General features: G+C 51.8%; 1 protein-coding gene and 1 long non-coding RNA gene across 5 annotated transcripts in view; one reads left to right on the forward strand and one right to left on the reverse strand.

The window, feature by feature from the left end:
- atp11c (ATPase phospholipid transporting 11C (ATP11C blood group)) overlaps nucleotides 1–18,385 on the reverse strand; it is a 46,151-nt gene extending 27,766 nt beyond the window's left edge. For 2 of the 4 annotated variants that reach the window (XM_088597259.1, XM_088597258.1), the window contains exons 1-2: nucleotides 17,862–18,385; nucleotides 701–820 (exon numbers count right to left, since the gene is read on the reverse strand). In XM_088597259.1, the coding sequence (XP_088453385.1) occupies nucleotides 701–820; nucleotides 17,862–17,888 (147 nt within the window). In that variant the 5' untranslated portion in view covers nucleotides 17,889–18,385. The remainder of the gene's footprint in view (nucleotides 1–700; nucleotides 821–17,861) is intronic. The other 2 variants (XM_088597257.1, XM_088597256.1) reach the window with 1 other exon arrangement.
- Nucleotides 16,669–20,526, forward strand: LOC148654062 (uncharacterized). Its single transcript, XR_015924961.1, has 2 exons — nucleotides 16,669–16,929; nucleotides 17,448–20,526. It is a non-coding gene; the product is annotated as an uncharacterized LOC148654062 (long non-coding RNA).
- The last annotated feature ends 1,101 nt before the right edge of the window (nucleotides 20,527–21,627 follow it).

Here is a 21,627-nt window from a genome sequence, read left to right on the forward strand (position 1 = left end):
TGATTCAGACCTGCTGGGGAGTAATTAAGTTTTTAAACAGCCTCGCAGCAGGGGCATTGATTGGAGATCGACGGCAGAAACCTCCATCCTCCTGCAGGACTGCGGTAAAACCCCCAGCCCCCCACCCCCAAACACTGCGCCGATCTTGTGGTGGGGAGGGGAGGGTGGGGGCACTTCTATAGAGGCTAAACTGAACTCTGACACTGTTACACAGCAGCTCTGACAGGAGCTCCAGAGCTGCAGCAGTTTAAAACATGGTCAAGCCGAAACTCCGGCTTCTTTCAGGAAACGGCTGGACAAAATTATTGGGTTAATTATCAACTGGCAAACAAATAAGGCACCTGGCCTCCTCTCCTTTGTAACCTTTCTTGTGTTATTCTCTTTTTAAGGCCCAAGGAGGCAGTGAGAGCAAGGCAAGATAAAGTGTGTTGTTGTTTTTTTGGAAGGATGTTTTCCCCGAACTCTGGAACTGGATGTCTTTGTGGGCGGCCTGCTTTGTTCTAGCTCTGGGGAGGAAAGGCACATCCCCCCTCTCCCACTGGCCCACTCTCCCTTCCCCCGGCGTCCCACTCTCCCACTGGCCCACTCTCTCACTGGCCGACTCCCCCCCCAGCGTCCCACTCTCCCACTGGCCCACTCCCCCCCCAGCGTCCCACTCTCCCACTGGCCCACTCTCCCCACCCCCCGGCCCATTTCCTACCTTGGAGGAGACGATCCTGTTGTCGCAGAACTTGGGCGGAATGAAGGCCTCTGTGTCGGACCAAGGCCCGTGGCCGACGTGTATCGTCCTGCTGTCCACTCGCCTCTCGTCCCTGCCGAACTGCGGGGGGGGGAAGGCAGCGATGAACTGATTGTGCGTCAGACGGCTAAAACCCCACACGCATCTTACTTGCTCAGCAGATCAAACAAAGATAAATACATCAGCTGTGTCTTACCTAGCAGAAATGATCAAATAAGCCCAGCTCTGCTCAGTCCTGCCCACCTATGGGGTGCCACAGGACAATGCCTTGTAATCTACTCTGCTATTCATTGCCGCTAAAGCTCGGACAAGTTGGCATTAACCTGGCATTTATACAGATCATCATCTGAAATGAGTCCTCTGCTGCCTATTTCTACTAAAAGATAACAAGACTAGAGAACTGGACGAGCTGGACGGTAGTCTAGTTCCTGATAACTAGCACGCCATATTATCTTTCCTAAACATAGACATCGCTCATCTGACAGACTTCTGCTCATATTTTCAATCCCACACCAGTCTTAGGAGGTATTTGACATCATCCCTGAATTACACCTGCAGTTAATAACTGGCATTCGTAAACGCTTTTGTGGCTTAATTGACACACTTTATAGCTGGGGTAAAAAAAATGAACAAAAGTCTTCATCTCGTATGAAAACACTCATTTTACATTACTCGAACAAATCACGCATTCTGAAGTGGTGCGCAGAGAATGAATGAAGAGACAACAGGTGTTTGTGACAGGAACACAGTTTAATTAAAAGACTGAGACCAATCTTTGGTCAAGTTGTTCAGGAAGTGGGAATGTAGAGGCTAAGGTCGTTTGGAATAGCACCTATCTTAGCTTGCTTTCTAATGAAGACACTGATGAACGTTACTGGTCTCGCTTATTTATCATTACCCCCTGTTTCTCATGGAGTTAAAGCCACTTTAGACACCAGGACCTTCTCTGCCTGGTGCTGGGCTGAAAAAAGTCCAAAGAATTCTGGCTGAGTTACGCAGTTATGCAGAATTAACGCAACATGGAATAAACACTTCCAGATGGAAATGAGTCCTGAACGCTCTTAATGCCCTTTGGGTCATTTGTAATTGACGTGCAATGTGATTAAACTGGTGTAACCACACCAACAACCCCAGGCCTCCTACTCGGTCAATATTCCCAGATTATGGTCCATCTTCTGGAACGACATACTGTGTCAACATGTATCCAGGGGGTCAGGGCTTGTTTAACTACACGTCTTCGCGTCTGGGACTTGAATCCTGTTTGACCTGTGTTGCTACTGTAGACAAAAAAAAAATCAATAAAAACATTCCACCCATCCTTCCATCCATTTTCATTTTCTAAGTGTTTTATCCAGCAACGCCAAGATAAAAACATCTTGTTCCCGGAGATCAAATGCCCTGAAGATTTTTCCCCACTTTTATCCACCTTTCCACAGATTTAACAGAACACAGCCGCCGCGCACAGCAGGCGCCGCTGTTAAAGGCACTTCAATGGCCGGGCTCCCCAGGAGCAAACACTGAGCACAAACAGGACACAGAGGGGACCTGCCCCTGGTTATTGTTCAGTGCTCTTGGCCTGAAACCTGGCTCGCTCCAAAGCCACAGCTGCCCTGGAGCTCTGGATGCAGACTTCCTGCATGATGCAGACTGAACTTCTGCGGAGGCAAAGGCACAGCATGTGGGAAAACACTCCCTGTTTTCATCCAACTCCCCCCGCCAGACAGCCACCACCGGGACAGGCCCACACTGCTCTCTCTCTCTCTCGCAGCGCCCAGACGGCAGAAAGCCAGCCATCCTGGGGTCGCTGAGCGGGTAAAGGAATTAGACCTCTTCTGGAAATACCGACATGCCTTCAATCCTTTCTCTAGCTTACTAGGGAGTATTGTTCCTCCCTGTATGGTCAAGGAAGAGAAAAGCCTCCTCTACATTCCTGCAAGAGCTCAGAGGGGCCAGTGTGTGCGCGCTGTCTGTGCTGCGTATGTGGCTGTTACAACCTGCAGCGATCGAGAAGCTCTTGGCCACGAGTGGTCAAAAGCTGAAATACAGAAATCGGCAGAAACCCCCCGATGACTTTTCGTTCATACGTGATGTTGCAATTCCTACCTCCGTTTTCACTTAAGAAGTCGATCTTCACTCTTCCGAGCCGGGCCCTCGTAACAGCTTTGCCGAGAATCTTTTCTCACATTGTCTTCTATGAGGAATTTACTTCTCTTTTTTTTTGACTACATTTGAACTTTTTTTATAAGGAAAAAAAGGTGTGTGCGTGTGCGCGCGTTTAGTGCAGATTGTACAGGATAGTACTAAATGTTTATGCATTTCCTAACAGCTGTAAGGATGTAACTACTAGGCATACTAAACAACATGCTCTAAGAGACTGACAGCGCTCTCTGGTATATCAGCTATGGCCACTATAAAACCTAACGCACCCGGTGTTTTAGAAAAACAGAGCACACATCTTCTGAATTCTGGTCTAACTGGCAGCAGCCTATTTTGGAAAAGCAGCCCACTGAAACAATACCAAAAGGTACATTATATCAGACGATGTGCACTATAACACACAGATACTGTACACAACAAGTGCTTCACTCCCATTTCTGGAACAGAGGAGGAAGGAGTGCTGTCAATTCTGTCCAGGAAAAATAAACATTCTCCAGTGATGGATTCCAGAGGACACTTTTCCAAAGGTTTCATGGAATGAACAGCTCTGCATGTATTACAGAGAGCACATCAACTTGAACAAGGAACAGCACATAAGTAAGGACCCTGCAGGAAGCCCCTGCAGCCCGGCTCTTGGGAATAAGAGCTAACTAGAGGGAAGAAGAACAGGATGAACACAGCCCCAGGTCTTCCCAACTCCGGACTCGATAATCAATCAAAATGTTCAGGATCTCAAGACGTAAGAGGCCACACAGTGCTGTGGTGCAGTACGAAAGCCTGCTTTTATTCCCACTTAACATTCCGAGTGGCTCCCATTTCCTCTGCGTTTTATTCCGGCGTGTAGAAAACGCACTGCTGTTAATAATTAACAGACCGAGGAAGACCACCTCAGTGCCCAGGCTACACCGCCTTCAATAAAGCACAGCTGACGAGGGCTGCTGGGACTGAGGAAAGAAGACCTGTCACGACCGGATTGTTCAACGCATTTTTAAAGTGCTAGCAGTTTGGTTGTTCTCAGTAAGAGCTTCTGCACATTTAACACACTGTGGTGCATCCGACACCCTCGCAGCTAAAAATGTAAAATCACACCCCCAACACAACAGCACACAACAACCTGCGACTGTGGCAGTACTGAGGAAACACCAGCAATAATGCAGATAGAAAGAACTAGAATTTCAGCACAGATACCAGACAGTTAGGTGAGTGCCTGGGCCAGGAACAGTGATGAACTGTAGATCTCTAGGAGGGTTTAAGGGGCAAGACAAGAAGAGCTTTTAAGGGAAGCTATAAAAAAGGCAAACCAAATGTTAGGATGCATAGGTAAAAGTGTATAATTTAAATCAAGGGATGTTAAGTTAATATTGTAAAGGCAATCATAAGAGCTCTTACAGAATACTGCGTGTAACTGTGGTCACCTCATAAGAATAAAGAAATGGCTGCCGAGTCGCATTCAGATCAGTCAGAGAAGAGCGAACGGATACATTCTGGGGCTTCAATATTGTCCGGCACTAGTCGTCAGCACAGCCTACGTGAGGACCTGATCCAGGAATTTTAAATCCTCACAGCAAACGCAAAGTCAACCCAGTGAACCTCAGCATCAGCAATGAAAAACAGCTAGAGGTCACCAGTGGAAACTACGGGGAAACGCATGTAAATCCGAGATTAAGAGGGGCCAAGTTACCCAGCTGAGATGTTGAAGTCAATGTCCGGGTTCTTATTTTAAGAAAGAGCTGGATGAAATCCTGGGATCAATTAGCTACTAACTAAACAGAGGACCAGCTGGGCCGAACACCTTTCCCGTGTGCTTCTGTCGCAGGCGGGAGCTGCCTGCTGTCCCCTCTCTTCATGCGTTTAGGGCTCACCTGCTCAGAGGTCAAGGGGCACCCCTTGGGGGTCTGCAGGCGAGGCGAGCCGCGCCAGTCTGCCCCCCCGCCGCCCTCCCTGGCAGTGCCAGTGTGAAAGACAGACACTGGTGTGAGAGAACAGGCGAGCAGGCAGGAAGGTCAGCGGATTCGCTCGCTGGGGACTGCTGTACGAGCAGCTCCTGCAGGAAGATCTCTTCACCAGCACCCGCCCTGCTGTACAAATACCACAGCCCCGAGTTTCAGGTCAGTCAGGAACCTTAAAGCAAAGGTGCCTACACGGATGTCAGCATTACCTGTCTTATCTCCGACTTGTGTCACGTACTGCACCCATGCGGGATTTAGGATTGCACAACTAACCAGCCGACAGAATTACAGAGGGGCCTAAATTCAGCCCATCCACCAGTCTAAATCTACAAAGCCAGTATTTGAAGGGGCCGTGTGTTTTCCTGAGGCCTCTGCCTTCCAACCAGTTTAAACCCACTGTCCAGTAACGTTATGCATTAGGGATGATGAAATTTTGATTTCTGCTTGGTTACTGTTTACTGTTCTTTAATAATAATCCCTAATATAATAATAAAATAATAATAATAACAACAACACACAGAAAGGCACCCAGCTCCCTGTGTCATCAGAAGGACAACACCTCCTGCAGCACAGTGTCCACAGTCATCATGCTGGGGCACTGGATTGGATATTCGGCTCCAGAGGGTTGAGCTCCCCCTACTGGTCCAGCACTGGACCCCCTACTTTCCAGGCTTGAGATCTGATGAGATCAGGCTGCTCGGCGGTGCTACAGGATGGGGACAGACAAGACAGATAACCCCTTTATTCCAGCCGGCAGCTTCCGATGGACTTGGGGGACAGCGATGGTCAAGACCCCAAGACCCACAAGGCGCGGTTTTGCAGCTGCACCTCCAGCAGTTAGCCTTTTATATTGGGACTCCTGCAGCACGCAGGAGCTCTCCTGTGGATTTGCGATCGGGGTCGGACATCTGCGTGAAGACCGCTCGGCAGCTCCTCGAACCCCGGCAGCTGGAGGTAGCTGGAGGCAGCAGTCGGCGGCGTGAGCTCTTTTCTGGGACAGGATTTCCAGCAGAGGGCCCCGGTACCCGTCTGGAGACACCCGGGTTCCCCCTTGAGGCAGCAGAAACCCCCCAGCAAAGCAATGTCTCAGGGGCCACTCCCTAGGGCTGCCTGAACTATTAGGATATGAAAGCATTTCCAGGGGGTAATAAAGCCCAGCCTGCTTCGTCTTGAAGCACTTTCGCGGGAACCTACCCTCAGCCCTCAATCAGTCCTTTGCACTGTTCTTAGGCAGCAGCTTGGCTCGGGCTGCGACCCCTCTCCTCATTCCCTTATCTCCCAATCTCCCACTAATCAACATCCCGGAGGACAACGGCCTCCACCTGAAGGCCAGCACGTCTCCGCCCAGATCCGCCCCTCCCCCCCGCCGGTTCCCAATCCGGGAACGCAGCAGCGTAACCTTCCCAAACAGGCTCTGAAAAACATGCGGGCGGCAGACACAACAAATGAGCTTCCCACTGAGCTTTCGAGGCGTTTCGCATCAAGTGTGACCGGACTGACAACAACCTGCACTTCTGATGACACCGCTGTATCGTGTGGTAGACCCTCCTGTGCCGAGCGAGATTCACCAGGCTGCTTTCTCCAGTCTGGACAAGGAGGGCTGGCATTGCAACCAGACCGCTACCTACCAGCCTCCACGCGTACTCTTTACCCAGTGGCTGACAATCAGCCGTCTAAGTGAAGGACACTGACAAATCCCTCTCATCTCTCATCACCAATAATAATTATTATGCAGCTCATCTATTAAGAGGCTCCAGACAGGGAGATAAAGAAAGGACACTTTATCTCCACAGCTCCTGGCACAGCCTGACCTCAAACGCCCAGCATAGTACAACAACAATACCCCCCCCCCATTTGAAGACCAGTGCTGGCATCCTGCTACCTCATTCCAGAAGCCCAGAGCAGAATGTCACCAGCATGTGAGGAATCAGAGGCTCCCGCTCTCTTTTCTGGATCGGATCCCCCTTAATCCCCCCTAAGCAGACTGGCATGCACATCCCCGAGTGCCACACGAGCCTGGCAGGTCAAAGTCCTGTCCTGCACTGTGCCACCTGCCCCTCTGAGTGCCAGTGCCTGAGCCCTGCTGGAACACGATTAGAAGCTCGTTTCTTCCGTCTCTGCGTTTCTGATTTTATCTACAGCGCCGTGGTGCATTTGCTGACGCATAATATCTCCCTTTCCTGTTAAAAAAACGCTACTTTGTCTACAAGTGCATCGAGTCATGATTCACGGTTTTGAAGAGGCTGTTCCGGCTTGGATTACACACAAAAAAAGATGAAGACGGAAGTTTAAGCACTTCTAACAATGTCACTAATAACATGCCTAATCATCAAGGTAGTCCTCCGGCTATCTTCCACAATCAGGAAGAACGCACACGAAACGCACTGAAGCAACCACCTGAGTTTCAGGTTTTTTCCGCAGTTCATAAGCACGCGCAGTCTTCCATCTCGGCGCCGAGTGCTGGAGTACAAGGAACCCAATGGGTTCTCCTGTTGTGAGCACTGGAACCCCGAATCTCTAGGACCACAAGCCTCTGCCCTGCCCAGAACACCGCCAGCTGAGGGCCACTGGCCCTGTTTTGCAATGCAAACGACTGTTTTCAAGACAGATGATGCATTCAAATCAGGAGAGAGTGAAATGAATGGCTCATTTTTTCCAGAGGAGAACAGTGAAGCGTTCCTAGGGGAAAACTCCAACCCATCCTCTGTCTGCTTGAACTCACATTTTCAGCCCTGAACTGTTCCTAAGCTAGTCAGAGGGTTAATCATTGTCATAGCAAGGAGAAAACGCTGGAGGGTGAAGTTCTTCGGCCAGCCAGAGAGACGGGGGACCTGAAAGTCCCTGTGTGAGTGTCTGACTTAGCCTGCAACAGAATCACATCACAGGATATTTCTACATGTCCAGCTCTTTTCAACACTAAGACTGGTCCTGTTGGGTTGAAAAACAGACTTCAGAAATAACACCATTTTATGTTTTACTTTAAAAACATCCTGATTCAACTGAAAAAGCCAGGGACATATGTTCAACACGCTCCTGCTTCTAACTGACAGGCACATGGAGTCCATCAGGGACGCGATATAACAGAGACACTAGGACAGAGGTCAGTCACAGTGCCCAAGCAGGGTCACAAAAGAGACGCCTGCTTGATGTGTAAAAGCTTTTTTCCAAAGTGGCTTTGTCTCCTCTTTGTGGGTTTAAAACACCTCTAACAAGGCTGAACCACCACTGACCCTTTGGCATTGGAGGTGGGAGCATTTGCTTAGAGCCGAGTAGGTGGACAGCACTCACCAGGACTCCGGAAACAAGAGGCCCGGTCAAATCGGCTCTCCGATTGTAGCCCAACGACGGCAGGGGAGACCACCAGCCAGCCTGCCTCCATCTGAGGAGACTACAGTAGAGCTCACAGCCTGGACTTCCAGGGCCTGAGGACAGCCTCTGGACTGGCACCTGTCTTCATTCCTTCTAGTGCAGCCCGGCTGGGGCCCAGATGAATGCCCCCACTTTTACTGAGCAATCAAAAACCTCTCTTCTGACAGTACAGTTAGGAAATACTTCACTCTCTGACATCCGCTGTGCATCCAGAATTCCTAACTTAGACAGGTTTTATGCAAATAAATTACAAAGTCAAGAAATCATAAAACGCCACACTGGCCCTTATCATTGGAACAGCTATAAACAAGAGGAGTCCCTTTCTTCAGTGGCCACAAGCTAGGTTGTGAGAGGATCCACTTTAAAGTTGATCACAACCAGATCAACTTTAAGGACAACATGCTGGGCAGCTTGTTCCACACTCCTACTACAACCTTTGTACAAATAAGTGCCCCCTCTGTTTGCCATTTTAAATGCACCTTGTTCCCCCATATTTTCCAAAGAGTGTCAATTTATCTGATTCTGAACAAACAAAGATCTCTTCACGGACTTCTAAGATCACACAACGTTCTCTGCTTTTAATTTGAACACTGTCCAGGGCTGATGTCCTCACCAGGGAACTGAAACTTCTCGCTGCATCCAAAGACCAGTCACCAGCGCCGTACAAATGAGGGTTTTGTTTTGGCCCTCTTCCTCATTTGCTTGCTCGGGTACAGCAGAGACAAATGATTTGCTTAATAAGAGCAATGATTACTTACAAGAACAACTTGAGGACAGGCAGGATTGCCGGTGTAGCTGTGTAATGAGGAGGCTGTCTGGGCTCTCCACACCTCACCCCTGCAGCCTCGGCTGACTGGCCTTCCCACAAGCCTCCTGAGGAGCCAGGCTCAGCGCACCCGCGTCAGGTCTACACCTGCCTGAGCCACTGAGCCTTGCCCTTACCAGGAGGTAAGCCTGGCAGGAGGGGCAGTGGACAGGCCTGGACAGCTGTGGACATGGGAGGCTGCAGTGCTGCATTTTTCGATGGCCTCTCATCCCTACAACCTAAAAAACGTGCAGCTCGGTCCAGGCATCACCTTATGCATCAGTATGGTGCAACCACACGAGCCGAATGGACTGAACATCCACGCCTCACATCTCTAGCCGTGCACTGCGATGCTCCTCCGAAACCCAGGTGCAACAGAGACCCAGACCTGGAAGCCCTTCAAGTCCTTTTGCATCAGGCTCAGCCAGTTACGATGAAGAAACTGACTTCCCTCTCAGTATTACTGACCTAGGTGTGGCGTCCTCGCCAGACACCCCAATTAAAGGCCACTGCCTTCCACCCACCTCTATTGCCAAAGAGGGCGGCCTGACCTGCTCCTCCAGCTGGTTCTCCACCCTGGTATTTAGGGATTTATTTTCACTGGCGTGAAATTTATTTTTGGAAAAATGTGCTGTACCACTGCTATTATCTTGATGTCTGCTCTCAACTTCCTTCTCCCTTATTTATCAAACTCAACGCAACCAAATACAGGTTAACAAGGTCATCACTGCTTACAGTGACTTTTTCCAAACACTTGCTTCTTTTATTTACTGTTAATCAAAACCTGCTTCAATCTAGCACTGTCCATGTACCCGCATTACCATTCCTGGGACTACGAGAAACAACAGTCATACCGAGCAGGTGGCATGGGAGTGTTCTAATAAAGCCGTCCCTGCTTCTTGGTTTCTGAACAGCAGACACACACCATGACATTGCGAGTTGCCAGCTGTAGAAAAACCACAGCCTACCGCCTGCTCAACAGAATTGCCCAATTATTTCATCAGCAAAAACCCATGCTGCACCCAGACATCTCAGTGCTCCACATCCCTGCAGACTCACAGAGGGAAGCTGACACAGAAGACGCACTGAGGCTGAAAAACTGGAACTCACTGACAATGTAAAAAACAAAAGACAAGTAGATTGCTTTAATTAAAACAAAAGGCCCACCTACTTTAAATGAGTTTGATAGAGGAGGCGATTTTATTCCTATTTTAAATGGCATTTATTTCAGAGCTTTATGCACAATTCCAACACAAACAGTGACCGAATCCAAGACTTAATCGAAAGGCATTTCCTTAGGAAACAAGGGGAAAACAGACTTTAGAAAGGGAGATTCGATAGCTGCAAACACCAGATAGCACAGCTCATTTTTAATCAAATAATAATTTACCTCAACATCTATATGCTAGATACAACATTCTCTTGCGAAAGGCTGTCTAAATTCCACCTTATTATTCTGCGAGTTCAAGAACCAACATGTTCAAACTGTGCTGCAGGGAGGAATGTTCAAAATCCATCAACTAGAGATAACAAGTGGCCTTGACACACTACAAAATTGGAAAGAAGAACTTGTTGGGTGGCTTCAGTCTTACACAACCCCCGTCACTGGCAATACCTCTGAGAGCGCGAAGAGTGACATCGGGAAAGTGCCTTCAGCCTTTCGCAAGCTCGCACGCAGGCTCGAGAGCCCAGGAGACCTTCATCAGAGCTCGCTGAGCTCGCCCCTTCTGGGCCGGACAAGGGGGGCCGGGGTCCACACAAATAGGCGGGTTGTGCAAGGGGGGACTTGGCTCGCGTGAGAGCAAGTGACGAACAGTCCGCCATGACACCGAGGAGAACCTCACACAGGGGGGAAAACACCAGGGAGGAAATAAATAGTGGGAGCAGTTTGGATAGAAAAGCAATGCATAAGTGCACTGATTGTTTATTAAGATCATCAACATCATGATTATTATTACTCAGCTGTTGTTATTATTAATAATATCTCACACTGGACCTAAGGTTTTGACTGGGGGCCTGCAGGAACGTGAACACAGCTGGAAGAGCTGGGGAAGCCGACACTGCGCTGGGAGAGTTGTGCTTCCTGCGGTCGCCCGTTTGTCTCTTTGAGAAGAAACCCGCGCTCTGCTGCTAGACACGGTGCTCCCCAGGAGGCCAGCCCGAAGACAGGTCTCGATCTTCTCCATTCACAGCCAACGCCTTCGCGTTGCACTGACGTTAACACCACAGTTAGCGCTTTTTTCCCTGCAGGACCTTCTGATACAGACAGGGCTGGAGAGGGAGAACGTCCAACTCCTGGGGAAAAGCTTCATCAATGTACAGTATGAACGAAGGAGCAGGGCTCTGTTTTTACAGGCATTCCTACTGGCTAGGGGGGACCGAGAGAGGCAGGGAGCTGTTCAGAAAAGAGTGAATCACTGAAGAGTACAAAACGCAGGAAGAACACAGCTGGGCTGCCAGTTAGGACCTCACTTGTAGCAGCAAGCAGAGCCTCTGGGAACCATCACCACCCCCCGTCTGCTTTCCGAAGACGCAGAACGGCTGCGCGGACGCCCTCAGCGCTGCACGAGAGGGCTCACCGACCCTGACCACGACACTGCTGAGCTCAGGGACGCTGGCTGCTGCTCCAGTGCTCCAACACTCCGCTCACTCCCCAGGGGATGTATTTATGAGGCTTTATCCGATGCGGAAGGACTCCGGCTCTCCGATTTCATTAACGGGGGGCAGGGGCCAGCCGGGAGACAGGAGAGATGTTGAAGTAAGCAATTCTGTCCTGATCCCCGGGTCCAGGACGAGACAAATGGCTGCAAAACGGATCTGCAAAGCTGTCATCAATAAGCACCAGCCTCCCCTGACAGCACCGGGTATAAATCAGGAAGCAGCACAGGCGCAGGCTGCGTGCCCCCACCTGGGAAATCGTGCACCGCCCGGGGTCACCACCACAGGGCTCGGTCCCTCTCCCCCCTAGTCGGGCATGAGGCGCTACTATGGTCTGGGATGGTTTTTTGTCCATCAGCGCGCACACACACGCACGCACACACACACACACACCCTTCATACTACAATTTGAAAACGAGCCATTGTCAAGGGGGGCACTGCAGAGGCAGAGTGTGGGTGGCTTTTTGCTAAATAAGACCAGCCCATTTCCCCTCTCACCACCGATTCCTGCAGACTCTCACTGGCTGGCTGGCTAACCGGGGAACTGTGTCCTAGTCACAGCAAACTTGGCCGAACGCGTTTGTATTCATAACGTCTTAGGTGAGGAAATGGCAGGAATAAATACAAATCACTGATTGAACTTGCCTCTTGTCACCCCTCCCAGACTTTTGTTCTTAACTCCTTTCGACAGCCGCTGCCTGCGCGAACTGCAGTCCCCCACTGCAGCCCACTGGCCCGACCGAGAGGGGGCAGCCTGACACCAGTGCCATGACCGACCAGCTGACACGTTTACAGCCCGTCTGCCAGGGAGCGTGGAGTGGACTAGCTCACACAGCACATACGGTACAGAAGCAGACAGTGCGCTATAACCAGCAATCAGCTTTCCTTTATAAATAATTCAAAATGGAAGACAAATTAATGATGTTATGCAGCTAGTTTTATAGCGTGCAACAACCAAGAACTGTGGCCATCAACCAAGCCTGGTAAGTACTGGTCTAATTATAGAAACGTTTAAAAAGCAGAACTCATTTCCCACATGCAACCTGTGGTTTCCTGCAGAAACAGGAACAGGGAGCCCCTCATGCCTTTAGCAGCCCGGATCCCAACATGGGACATGCACAAGGGACATGTGAAAAGTCTGAGTCGCTCTGACGGGAAGGTCTGGTGAAAGAGGCTGTTGAGCACGCTCATCGGCACGGTCCAGCTTTCACACCCAGCCCTGCCAGTGAAGCTCAGCCTCCAGCAGCTAGGCCACAGCCGTAAGCAGCTAAAAAGGAAGGCGGTTTCTAAAAAAGAGTGCCTCGCACTGTCAATGTACCACAGCCTGTGAACAGGAGAGTCCCAGGCAGGGGGACACAAGAGCACAGGGCTGCTTTTCAGAGCAGATAAGGAACCACTTGAAGAACAAAAGCGACTAAAAATAATCAAGAAGCAGAGGTTAAAGACTGGAAGTGCTTGCAAGCTACTACACTTAAAACCACAGTCACACATCAAACACACGTGGTGCTGGCATGAAACTCCATAATTAACAGTTGGGGAGACAACTTTAGAACTCCTTGGAGGCTGGACTTCAAATGTCTCTTCACAAGAGCTCCAAAAGCAGGGGCTCGGCATTTAACTGAAGTAAGACCCGTCTGCTCTGGGCACTGCCAAACCATTTTTTCCCCCCCACTAAAACAAGGTGAGAAAGACCCTTCTTTACAAAACGCAGGCAGTGAAACAACTGAACGGGAAGGTTTTTCCAAAGCAGGAGCCACAATGACTTATGACTGCACTACCCAGTGGAAGCAAACCCATACCCAGTTTCTGAGGACCTGCTTGAAACAGAAACCACCACATCTTCCTCAGGGGCAGGAAGAGGCGACAGCAAAAAATAAAGAGAGCGGGAGGGAAGAGTCGACTGTCCCAGCAGGAGAGGGCCTTGGGAATCCTGTCTTTTTCTTTTCTTCAATGTGTCCCAGACATGCTGGGCATTGAATGAAGGGCAATAAGGGAAACCCATCACCATGAAATAAATATAAAATACGAAATAGCTCCGACCTCCTTCTTCCTTTCTGCAGGTCATTCGACCACACAGGTGTGTAAATTGTGCTGTTTAAAAAAATCTGTATTGATAAGCGAAAAAGAAAAGAAATCCGACCTGGGAAGACAGGGGCCAGCAGAGGATTTCGGATTGGGCCTGTGATTGTGCTGTGCATCTCGGGCAGTTCACCAGCTCAGCTCGGGCTGGCAGGAGGCTCTTACCGCTGCGGTGAGATGCCGGGACCCAGGTGCGCAGCTGAGGGCCTGTGATCTAGAGTTCTTTCAGGATCGATAATAAGAATGATGATCCTCTTGCTACCCTTCAAAACACGACGGGAGACTGTAAACTGAGAGATGCTCATTGTTCAGCTGTGCAGCAGCTGGTCTGTACAGGACACCTCTCTAACTGACCATGCCAGGCCCCTACGGCCAGATCCCCGCTGGGCTGGGCTGGAGGGGGTGAGCCCGCCGGGCTGGAGGGGGTGAGCCCGCCAGGCTGGGCTGGGCTGGGCTGGGCTGGGCTGGGCTGGAGGGGGTGAGCCCGCCGGGCTGGGCTGGGCTGGGCTGGGCTGGCTGGAGGGGGTGAGCCCGCCGGGCTGGGCTGGGCTGGGCTGGGCTGGCTGGAGGGGGTGACCCCGCCGGGCTGGGCTGGGCTGGGCTGGGCTGGGCTGGAGGGGGTGAGCCCGCCGGGCTGGGCTGGGCTGGGCTGGGCTGGCTGGAGGGGGTGACCCCGCCGGGCTGGGCTGGGCTGGGCTGGAGGGGGTGAGCCCGCCGGGCTGGGCTGGGCTGGGCTGGGCTGGCTGGAGGGGGTGACCCCGCCGGGCTGGGCTGGGCTGGGCTGGAGGGGGTGAGCCCGCCGGGCTGGGCTGGGCTGGGCTGGGCTGGCTGGAGGGGGTGACCCCGCCGGGCTGGGCTGGGCTGGGCTGGGCTGGGCTGGAGGGGGTGAGCCCGCCGGGCTGGGCTGGCTGGAGGGGGTGAGCCCTCCGGGCTGGAGGGGGTGAGCCCGCCGGGCTGGAGGGGGTGAGCCCGCCGGGCTGGAGGGGGTGAGCCCGCCGGGCTGGGCTGGATGGGGGGTGACAGGAGGAAGGCCGCTGCGGGGAGCCCGAGTCCCCCCAGAGTGAAGGGCAGGGTGAGCACGAGGGCAGCTGAACGGCCCATCGAACCCCTTCACCTCTTTTGGTAGCCGACGGATCAAGGGATCTCAGCTAGCCAGTTCCCGACTCCCACTACCCTTTGTGTAAAAAAAAAAACACACCCCCTGTTTTCGTATTTAAATGAAGTGCCTCCTGCCTTTCAACCTAGGTTTTACTCTTCACCCCAGTGACTGAGTCACCAAAAGCCATTTCTGTGTGTGTGTGGGGGGAATGGCAGAAAAATGCTGATCCAAGAGCTTCTTGAAGACACTGCTTGGGCGGCTCCAACTTAAAGACACTTCCTCACGCTTCTGTGGCTCTGCCCAGCTCGTGCATTTAAAACTCACTGAAGGGCCGTCGCAGGACTTATTACAAGAGCCATCTTGTGCTGAAGATCCTCCCCTTTCATGTCAGAAGCGCTGCCCAGCTGCCTCTCCGCAACACCGCAGCTCTGTGCGCATGTGAGGCATGCAGCATACTTCAGACAATAACAAAGTGCGCTGACGACAGCAGGGCGGCTCTGCCGAACACGTTGTTCATCGCTCCTGGAATTTGCAGGGGCACGGGCCGATTTCAATAAAAGCTGAGCTGGCGTTCAAGACAATTTTCAAGAGCAGAGAGAGCCCGTGCCGTGCTGTGACCAGTCTGGTTTGGCTCTGGGAACGTGCTGGAAGGCAGCGACAGTAACGCCCCCAGCCCAGGTTCAGCCCGCTGTAAAAAGAGGGCGCTGAAGGCACGCATCGCCCATCCATTTTCTGCACCTCTTCGTCGACCACAGAGCCGGAGCCCGGGCCTGGCGAGCAGTGGGTGCACTCAGGATGGGACGCCAGCCCACTGCGGGGCACACACAGACCCACACATTCACTCCAGGGCCACCTGCCCCAGAAGCCAGTTAACCCACCTAGTCTTTGGTCTGCGGGAGGAAACCCGAGCACCTGGAGCAAACCCACGGGAACATGGGGGGGGAACATGCAAACTCCACACAGACAGCAGCCCAGGGCACCAGGGCTGCGAGGCTCATAACCACCACGCCGGTCCTGTAAGAGTGAGCGAACATCACGGCCTGTGCCCATCGCCCTGCCACAGAGAGAATGGCTTTCTTCCGTCTGAGGGCATGCCTGAGCAAACCGAACCCTGAAAATGGCGGAAACCTCCGCTCACAATCCTTCCTCCTTCAGCCCTGGGCTCCCCCTCACCCCGTTTACCCCCTTAAAGTCTGCAGGCCGGCCGCAGCCTGGCAGTCCCCCTGTGATAATCACCCGCACCAGGGTGGAACCCAGCGCTCCTCTCCGGCGAGCGTGCAGCGCTGCCGCCAGGCCCGAGGCCCGAGGACGGAGGCCCGTGTTGACTTCCCAGCTGCTAGGAAAGCCAGGCGTCTAAATATTTATCTTAGCACACCGTCTTGCGCAATGTCTCGCAGTGCTGCTGGACGCCACCCTGCTCTCACGGGGGAGCGAGCTGGACAGAGAGCACCTAGAAGAGACCTGCTCGGGGCAGGCAAGCTGGCCCTGGGGTTATCTCCAGGGCAGATCTGGGCTGGCCTCCTCCCTCACACACATTCACAACCTCTCTCACAACCGCACACGAGCACCTTGTGTGACTGTCTGGCCTCCTCTCCTCTCTTCTCCTCAGGTGCTTCTTCCTTACTCTAAGGCTCTTCGAGAAGCCACTTCTAAAGGGGCTACACAACAAAGTTTATTATTATTATTATTGCAACCTCGGAAACAGAGCAGTAAAGGCAGTAGAACTCCCTGGAAGCGCCCAGGTGTCAGGTCGCAGCCAGGTGTGTTAAATGAGCGCTCAGGACATCTTCAGGGGCACCAAAAACAAGCCAGCCAGGAGGTGGGGGTAGCTTAGAGACACCAGCACTGCCCAGCAGTGACCGCAACCTGAACGCTGAGCTGAGACCTTGTGGTTAAACACACACACACACACTGCCGCCGCCTGCCCTGGGAAAGCACGCAAACCCGCGCTGCTGGACAAATGGGTCAAGTATAAATTAATTAACAGATCAATTAATCGTTTTAGAATTGGCTGGCGCGCACAAAGAGGCCCAAACAACGGGACGCTTGAGTAAGAGGCGACTCCGGCCCTGGGGTAAGTGACAGCGGCGCAGGGCAGTAATTACTGCGGGGAGTGGAGTGACTCACACCCCCCCCCGACACCCCACTGCGCTCCGTGACAGGCGCTATTCTGGCCGCGTGCCTCGGATTGTCACGGAATTACCAACTTGTACCAACAGGCAGCTAGAGCTGGGCTTTTGCTTTTTTTTAAAAAAAAAAAAATCAAACCCAGTCCATTCAAGGCAGGGTTCTCCATCTCCCACCGGACACCGCCGAAAGCAAAACCCGACTTCGCTGCACACACGCCGGCACACAACCCACCCGCCTCACGCACCAGAGGGGCTGGGATGAGACGCATTACAGTAAACCAGCCACACGACTCAAAGGACGAGAGAAAGCGCGCAGCCCTGACGGGGCGAAATGACAATTCAGTCCTGATCGAAGGGCAGCTATTAAGCCGCATTAGGAAATTAAATATTGAACAGCGCGGCGTAGCAAGGGGCGGCACAGCGAAGTTATCTTTAATCGTCTCTTCCCTGTTCGATTGTGTAGCGTTCCCCCCGGGGAGAGAGGGATCCGAAACCGGCGACCAACGAGCCCTCGACACGCACACGCGTGGAGGGGCTGGCGGCACGCGCCCCTGGCAGGCGGGCAGGCGCGCAGGCTGTCCGTCACGGGGAAATAAACTCAAGGGAAGACATGACGCGGGTTCCCGGAGGAAGTTGCAGACACATTACAGCCAGCTGCGGCTCGGGTCTGCCACTCGGATGACTAGAAACGCGGCGCGAAACGCAGAAGGGGCGACTCTGCTCGGAGAGAGACCGATTCAGAGGCTACAAATCCCGAGAGCAGCCCCTCACGATGATGGATCGCCATGCATCCGTGTGTCGGCAGTCTTCCTCGTATTACACACCGCGCTGTGTCTGAAGTCGAGGTACAGTCTAACGTCGGGTCTCCAGTACCTACCAGCCGGTTGAACCTCCTTCGCAGCATATTGCAGCTTCTGTCTCCTCCTCGGCTCTTCTTTTTTCACTTGGTCCGAAGACACTAGAACTGCAGTTTCTTTTGTCTCGGGGTGGTGAGGGCTCGTCCTCCGTGGACGTGTGAGTGCCTGCGCGTCTCCCCTGCTCCGCTCGCTGGATCGCCGCGGCTGTGCTACATCACAGCTGTGTCCACGTCCATGCCGATTCCGACTCCCAGACCGTCCTCTCCCACTGATTTTCCGCGTTGCGGGCTGGCGGCTGTTGCTGCTGTCCTCCCCTTACAGGCGGCTCGGCTGCATCTTTCTCGGCGCCCTGTTGCTCACCCGGACGCATTCATCGCACACCAGCCTGCTTCCCCAGCGGGCGACGTATCAACCGACACGGGCAAATAAAAAAAAAAGGCAAAGTTTGGATCCGAAGTCCAGCACAGTCCGACTACCACGGCAAACTCCCCCCTCCCCTGTTCCCTGTCAAACAATCTCTACCCTCGAAGCTACCACTTCCACTTTCTGTAGCGCCGCCCCCCGACGCACGGTCGTCGCTCTGCATCATGGGAAATGTAGTTCCCCGCAGATTCTGCTGCTGGGACAAGAAAGTTCACAGAAACTTTCACAATCAGCCCGTGATAAAACCATCAAACCGATTGCAGGGGCAATAAAGGGAAAGAGCATTCCAATCTCTTTGTGTCACTGTCACGGAGGTTGCTTGTGAACCACTCTGATCCGTTTATAAAAACAACAGTCTGTAAATACGGTAAAAATAAAATATAAATAAAGTATTTTTCGTTTTTTTTTTACCAGCTCCTGGTAAAAAAGCTTACAGAAGCAGCTAAAGAAATGGTCCTATCTAGATTCTGAAGTAGTACTGATATTCGTATATTTTAAAATGATTCAGTCTCAGGGGTTAAAGAAAAATATCTCCTGAAATATATTTGAAAAATCTACCAATATGAATCGCAAAGTTTCAAACGAATTGTTTTCAGTTGATTTGTATGAATAATATTTGGTGGAATAACTCATGCTTCCACCCTGCGGCCCCGAACACGGTCTCGATGGCGCAGGCACAGGCGCTGAGCGGAGCAGAGGACCGTCACCACCCCCGTCTGAGATGAGCCCCAGTCCTGGATCACGACGGCCCTGTGTCAGCCAGCCCCCTCCAGGACCAGCACGCCCACACTGGGAGCCCCCCGAGTGGGGCTCAGCACAGACATCCTGCATGTCCGCAGACACCCATCACACAGCGGCTGGGGAGGGGACCTGGGGGGTTTCCCAGGGGTCACGGCAGAACAGCAAGGCGCCCCGAAATAAGGCGACCCAGACTCCTGTCCCTGCGTCAACCCGTGTTCACACCACACACACGCAGTACTTGTGTGCATCTGTGTTTGTGTGTAATACCTGCGTCAACGGCACTTGATTTCACACACACACACAGACACAGACACAGACACACACAGACACAGAGAGAGAGACGTGCAGGGTCAAAGTTTAATCAACAGTAAGAGTTCAGAGACATGACAATCCCCTGTGTATTCCAGTGTGGCTTTGAACATGCATTCTAAGGTGAAGTCTCACTGAATCTCACAATAACCTTGGAGATACAGTATGCACAATCCGAACACCTGTGTCATAACCCCACCTCAACCACCAGGCCTGAAACCGAGAAGACCACGGGGGGGGCCTAATCCGTCAATTTAGAGTCCTTCAAGACGTTGGGATTCCTCAGTGACAAGTGGAAACTACCTGGAAGTGCATTTAATACAGAGAACAGGAGGCACTTCTTTACACAAAGGGGTGTGGGAGTGTGGACCGAGCTGCCCTGGCTTCTTTCAGAAAACGACTAGACGAGATTCTGAAGTCAATTAGCTACTAACTAGCAAACAAGCTAGACAGTCCAGACAGCCTCTCCTCGTTCCTCTCTTCTTGTAGCAAATAATACCTAAAGATATGTCCGGGGCTCTAAACCGATGTGAAACGACTTGGTATTTAAAAAAACAAATGTCTCCAATATATTCAGTCCTCTCAAAAATAAACTAATGAGATAACTTTCTGTCAGTAGAAGGTATTTCAATTTTTATGACGTGAAATATTTCCAGATCGCATTAAATGAAAAGTTCTCTGGAAAGAGAAGAAAAGTAAAATGTGTGATTTTGTTGTACACAAACGTTAGGTACAATGATTTTAGTTTGCTTTTACCTCCCCGCCGTGGCCTTTTTAGGTACTTCAAAACCTTCCCTTTATTTCGCAACTGAAGGGAAGTAATGACATTTCTTCCCCTTTGACAGGCGTTTTCTGCAGGTTTCCGTGTCTGTCTTTACGAATAGAGGAAACACTGATTTCTCAGTAGGAAGTGAGACAGATGTGCAAAACGCTTCTTCCTCGAAATCGGCGTTATTCTCCCATAAATACAAAAGCTAGACTTGGCCGAGGAAAAAGGTGGATCATCCAGGTGGGGCTGCACATTGGTGGTGGTAGAGGGGATCCCCATTACCTGTAAAGCGCTTTGAGTGGAGTGTCCAGCAAAGCGCTATATAAGTGTAAGCAATTATTATTATTATTTAAAAAAGCTCCCCTGCGTGGATATTACTATAAAATGATCAGTAGGGGCAGCAAATCGAAGCCCTAAAGAATAAAATCATTTCTTGTACCTTCTACATTTGTATTTAGTAAATCCGTTCGGAAACTGAAGACTTCCTTGGGTATTTGGGATGATAACGTTGATGTCAGCGCTGTTTCCACCTCGCTGGAGCTGAGAGCCGATCTGTCAGGCTCTCCAGACGCGGCTGTGAACGGGAGGGGCGCGGAGTGACAGGGGTGACAGTGGAGATCTGGTCCTGATCGGCCTCGTTTCAGGTTCGGCTACCCGTGGAGCAGAAAGGACCGGGGGAGGGGGGCTCAGGGTGAGAGCAGGGCGATATTCCTTTTTAGTATAAACACCGAGGCCAGGGGCCGGCTGTCAATCAGGCCCCCCAGCCCCGCGCACACCTTTCCGGGAGCAGGAGACGCCTGTCTGGGCGGACAAGGGCGACTCGGAAGAAGTGTGCTGAACGGAGCGTGAAGAGGGATCGCAGGAAGACCCACCAAGGGTACGTGAGTGACACAGCTGCAGTTTGGCAGCTTCAGGCGTGCGGCCGCATACCTGTTGCTCAGAGAGGGAACCTGTGCCGGGATAGCGAGACGCAGATCCTTTTCGAGAGATTTATAGTCTTAAACAACAGCACATTTTGAAGCCGAGGGCTAATCTAACATGCTCAGGGGGAAGCAACTATTTTCCTTAATAAGGGGACCAAAAAGACACAACTTTGGCTCTGACCTGCCTTCTGAAGTCGGTGGAGAGCCCAGGTCATTGCTGGAACAGCTTGACCTGAAACCCCATACACACAGAGTGAACCAGCAGCTTTTAGACTTATCAATCAGAAAGTACTTAAGCTGAGTAAGTGTTTAATGTTAATGTTTCTTTATTAGCCCTCTACAATTTCTTACATTAGGAATTCGTCTTTTCACATACCCCAGCTTTTCTCCAAGGAGACACAGACAGGGAGAGAAGCTGGGGTTCAGAGCGCAGGGTCTGCCATTGTACGGCGCCCCTGGAGCAGTTGGGGTTAAGGGCCTTGCTCAGGGGCCCAACGGAATAGGATTCCTCTGCCGGCCGCGGGATTTGAACCAGCAACCTTCCAGTCACAGACACAGATCCTTAGCCACAGAGCCACCGCTCATTAATGCCCTGTTACGGAGAGACGCAGGGAAGGGCTA

Source organism: Lepisosteus platostomus, chromosome 10 (genome assembly GCF_059453375.1).
Source record: "Lepisosteus platostomus isolate fLepPlt1 chromosome 10, fLepPlt1.hap1, whole genome shotgun sequence".
Lineage (NCBI taxonomy): Eukaryota > Metazoa > Chordata > Actinopteri > Semionotiformes > Lepisosteidae > Lepisosteus > Lepisosteus platostomus.